Source organism: Brugia malayi (assembly GCF_000002995.4).
Source record: "Brugia malayi strain FR3 genome assembly, contig: Bm_v4_Chr3_scaffold_001, whole genome shotgun sequence".
Lineage (NCBI taxonomy): Eukaryota > Metazoa > Nematoda > Chromadorea > Rhabditida > Onchocercidae > Brugia > Brugia malayi.
The window spans coordinates 1909573-1914362 of NW_025062477.1; the positions used below are offsets into that span (position 1 = coordinate 1909573).

Consider the following 4790-nt stretch of genomic DNA (forward strand, 5'->3'; position numbering starts at 1 on the left):
CCATCGCTATTAAATGTTGAAATGCGATAGTGCTCAGATACGCTGCGTCAGACATAGAATGTGGGATTTTTTTAATCAATCAAAACACATTTTATTGATTTTCCCACTACGCCCATCGCATCATTGCTCATAAAACTGATTAAAAATCACTTCCTCCAAATCAAATCATTTCAAATGTCAGATTTTGTAAGATGCGCGCACTTGAAGAAAATTTTGTCCTAATTCGGGTGAACACCAAATAAAAATTGATGTCAACATTTGAACAACAAATGGTAGCGTATGAGCTAATTCCAATAATTCGATAAATTTTGCGATAATCGTTCAGGTAATTTTGCTGAATTTATTGGAAAACAAGAATGATGCTTGGAAGAGATAGATGAATTTAATTTATTTCCAAAATAATTCGCGATTGGTATATTATTGTAGTAACCAGTTATGTACTACACACCCACTTTCACCCAGTGTAAGATTACTACTTGCAGTCATCAACATTCGACAAAGTGCAACACGGATGACTCACCCTGCCGAAAGGAAAACTTTATTCAGTGGACTTTCATTCATGTCGATTGTACAGCAGAATCTTCACTAATTTAACCATACATTTATCAACAAAACATAACAAAAACCAATCAAAAAATAATCCTTTCAGAAAAGAGGTTCAGGGAACTCGAAAGCAATATCTTTTCCGGTCAAATGTTTGTAGATTGCCGAAAATGTGTCCACCTGAAATGAGCAAAATGAATTTATTCATTCAACACAGTGTTGCTCACCTTCTAATATTTCGCATGTAACCCTAGCACAAACCAGTATATTTGCCGTCATGTGAACTGCCATAAATCAATAATTATTCATGAATCTAAAGAAATCTTTTTTAAAAAAGCGTAATCCGTAGCTTAAGTTAGCTTTGCTTTGTCTTAGTTTATCGATGAACAACCAAGAAAATATCTTCCACAAGAACAAACCCATATTTGGAAAGAAAAGCTAACATTTTACCGACAAATTCTTGCAACTATTGCAGAATACAAACATGTGCATACATCATAAGATATTATGATCAATGCAACATTCAACAATCATATAAATGAACAGAGAGAGAAACATGTTTAGAAGGTCACACTACATGCCCTTTCTAAAATTTGTCTCCACGGTTCGGTTAAACCAATAAAATGAGAAATAGCAGAAGCAGAGAGAACAAAACGTAAGCAGTTACAACTATTCGATCAATAATTTCTTTTGCATATACCTATTCGGACAAAGCATCCACTGTTAAATTCAATTGTGCTTACCTTATGTTCTACATTCGTTTGCTGAGTCTTATCAAGGTGCACTTTCATGATACGCTTTCCGTCTAATTTCACTCTGATCCTCCGTCCAACAACTTCAGCTGGATATACCAAGTCAGCAAGCATTGCATCATGAACAGCAGTCAGCGTACGTGAACGTGGACGCTTCTGTTTCTGTGGTTTCCTATTCTTACCGCGCTTAGGCTTTGGTAATATACGCCGCTGAAATTAATATTAAGAGTGACGACAACAGGTCTCTTTTCAGGTCTTTAAATTCTGTAAAGCAAGGATTCACCTACCCATATCTATTTTCACCAGTCTGTGCTTGAAATTATCATACGAATTATGTCATAATTCAGGAAATGATGAAACATTCCTTACCCTTGCAATAAATACTACATGCTTGCCACTAAATTTCTTTTCCAATTCACGCACAAGGCGAGGTTGAATTTTTTGAAATTGTCGTAACTGTGGTACGGGTACATAGACAATGATACTCTTTTTGTTATTTGCATTTGGCACATCGACTTCCTGAAAAACTAATAGAACAGATATGAAAAAAAACAACGCTTAAAAGAAAGATAAAAACCAGACATAACAAAGGAAAAAAGAAAAATAGTTTAAAGTTATTGCGCCTTACAAATTCGACAACACAATCCTGAATCTCTATAACGTTATAATTTCTATTATTATCATAATTACTATACCTTAGCGCCGACAATGTAAAGTTCACGTAGCTGAGCCCGAATATCAGAATTACTTTCTAAATCGGCGATCGCATTTGATACTTGCTTTTCCAATTCATCCGGCACTTTTCCTTCCGGCACAACAATCTTCGATGAACCTTCCGGCATCTTTTCCTCGACAAATCTGCTTTACCAAGCAAAAATGAACTTCCCAAAAATTCCTCCCTTAATAATGATAATCATAAACTCATAAACATAATGCCAGTTATATTTCTTTCGATAGTACAAACAAGAGACATAACATACAAAATGAAAGTCAGAGTAGGAGAAAAAATAACTACATTTAGCTATGAATGAATAACTACTATGCAGTCATTATACTTCAAAACTTAATACATGAGTGTAATTGAAACTAAATAATGCGGATGAAAACGAGAGTGAAGATTTCAACCTCACACATCAAAGATGTAAGTCACGCAAAGAATACGCTTAACACACGTGAAATCCACCAACACACATCACAGAAGATAGAAACAGCGCCACGCAGTACTTAACAAAGGCCTAAATACGTGTGCAAATAGTGCAGCTCATGTCAAACGGCCAGTATGAAACTCCTTCGGATCAACTGTTCTAAATTTATATTTTACAAGGATTGAGTGAAAGGATGTCTCGATTGAGAGTCGAGAAGTCTTTTAAAAGTGATGCGAAGGATTCATTTAGTAAAGGAATTTAGTTGGGTCGGAAGGTAATAGATAATTCAAGAATTTATAATCGCAAGATAATGTGAGGTAATTTAGGAATTTATAATCATGAAAATTTTGAAGTATGAATTTCAGGAAAAAGTTTCCCGGGAAGAAATATGCTAAGTAAGTACAATTTTTATTGACTGAAAACTTCTTTTCTACAGATCAACCGTAATTCCTGCGTGCTTAACTCATAATACTAGGGTTATAGGTCAAGGTCATCTTCTTTTATTGTACGATGCACGGTTTTCTATCTTCTGATAGTTATCATCTTAATATCAATCACTTCCAAAAAAAAAAAAAAAAAAAAAAAAAACCATATTTGTTGATCATACAAAATTAACTGTGCATTCATTTTGCTAGGAATTTGTGATTTAATTAATCTTGTAAACAAAATCTTATTTGACAAATACTAAACAACAAAAATTATTGTAGTGCAATGAAATAATTATTGATTATTTACATTGTGCACAACGAATTCGTTGAATAATAAAATACGATGAGTACAAAAAAAAGAAAAAAAAAAAAAAACATATTTGTGTCAAATAAAGTTAGGCGTTTAAATATACATAATGAAATATTAAATATGACAAATCAAAATTTGTTATCAAAACTTTTATGCAAATTAATGATAGGAGTGATTTGTCATTGAAAGTTTGATAAAAATCAAAATGTATTGTTAAATATTTGACAAAAATGAAAGTTTATCATTGGGAGTGTAGTGATAAGCAAAAATATATATATATTATCAGAAGTTTGATGATTTTATCTTTTATCAATGAAATTTTTTTCAAATGAATTTTTATCAGTGAAACACTGTAAGGAATAAAAGTGGAAGTAGTTGAGTTAATTCATATCATATCAGATATCAGTGATAATTAGCTTTGCTGAAACAAATTTATATATTTATGTAAATGTCAACCAATGATAATTTAGAAAATTGTTGTATTCAAAATATCATACATTCATAAAATTAATAAAATTTTTTGCATCATTTTCTTTTTTTCATTCATTGTTATAAAAAATGAATAAATTTAATTATTTCTCTTGATATTTAACATTTAAAAAATGGCAAAAGTGATAAATTTCTATTCTAACATTATCAGCTAATCAATAAGCCAAGAATGATTATCACATAATTTCATATCAATCAACTAATCATTACACGATATCATCTTTTCATATTAATCAGTGATAAGCTTTTAATTATTCAAATTTCACTGATAACTCTTCACTTAATTTCTTAATTTGGTAACTTATTTAGAACCATAATTTACTTAATTTAAAAAGAAAAGAATACAGATTTTTAATAAATCAAATATCAAATTTTTACTGCCAAATATTTACTAAATTTATAATAGAACTTAAAAGAGAAATATTAGAAAGAAGGCTTGATGATACTTAAATTATTATAAATTTATTATCAGTGTAGAACAATAATTTTAGATTGATGATGAATGATAGATAATTTTCATATAATTTCTTTGAAAATTCTTTTCTGTTTCTATAATTATTCAAATTTCTACCAATTTCTTAAATAATATATTAATATAAAAATAAAAACAGAACATTTTTATTTAAAGCAAACTAATTTCAGGTTCATTTCCGGAAATTTATATAAATCGATAATATGATGACGAAGGTTTTATCGTTATTATTTATGTAACATACTGTACGATTGCTTGCAACTGTTATGCAAATTTGAAATCGAAATCAAAAATATTTATTGAAATTAAAAACCAATATTTTCACACAAATCCAATTTATTAACATTAACATAGAATTCGAAATTGGTTGTTTTTTTTTTTTTTTTTTTTTTTTTTTTTTTATGTATTTTTTATTGCTTTAGGGTCTTAAATAAGTTTATCGAATTTAAAAAGTCAAATGCATCCATAAAAACTATATCAGATTTATCATTTTTGCATTTTAAAATAAAACTGTTAGAATTTGGAAATAATAATTTCAATAAAATTCCGTTTTTATTTTAAATGCTTTTGATTTCAAGTCATTGTTTAATTCCTTCTTATAACTTCATCTTTGATTCCATTTTTGAGCAGATTTAAAATTTAATTCAAATT

The 4790-nt window shown here is 29.4% G+C and overlaps 1 protein-coding gene across 1 annotated transcript; it reads right to left on the reverse strand.

Moving 5' to 3' along the window:
• Positions 1-645: 645 nt before the first annotated feature.
• Bma-rps-7 (40S ribosomal protein S7, putative) lies at positions 646-2137 on the reverse strand (the record flags this gene model as incomplete). Its single annotated transcript, XM_001893418.2, has 4 exons — positions 646-723; positions 1287-1505; positions 1665-1814; positions 1991-2137. 4 exons carry the CDS (start codon positions 2135-2137, stop codon positions 646-648), a joined length of 594 nt encoding a protein of 197 aa, XP_001893453.1.
• Positions 2138-4790: the final 2653 nt, after the last annotated feature.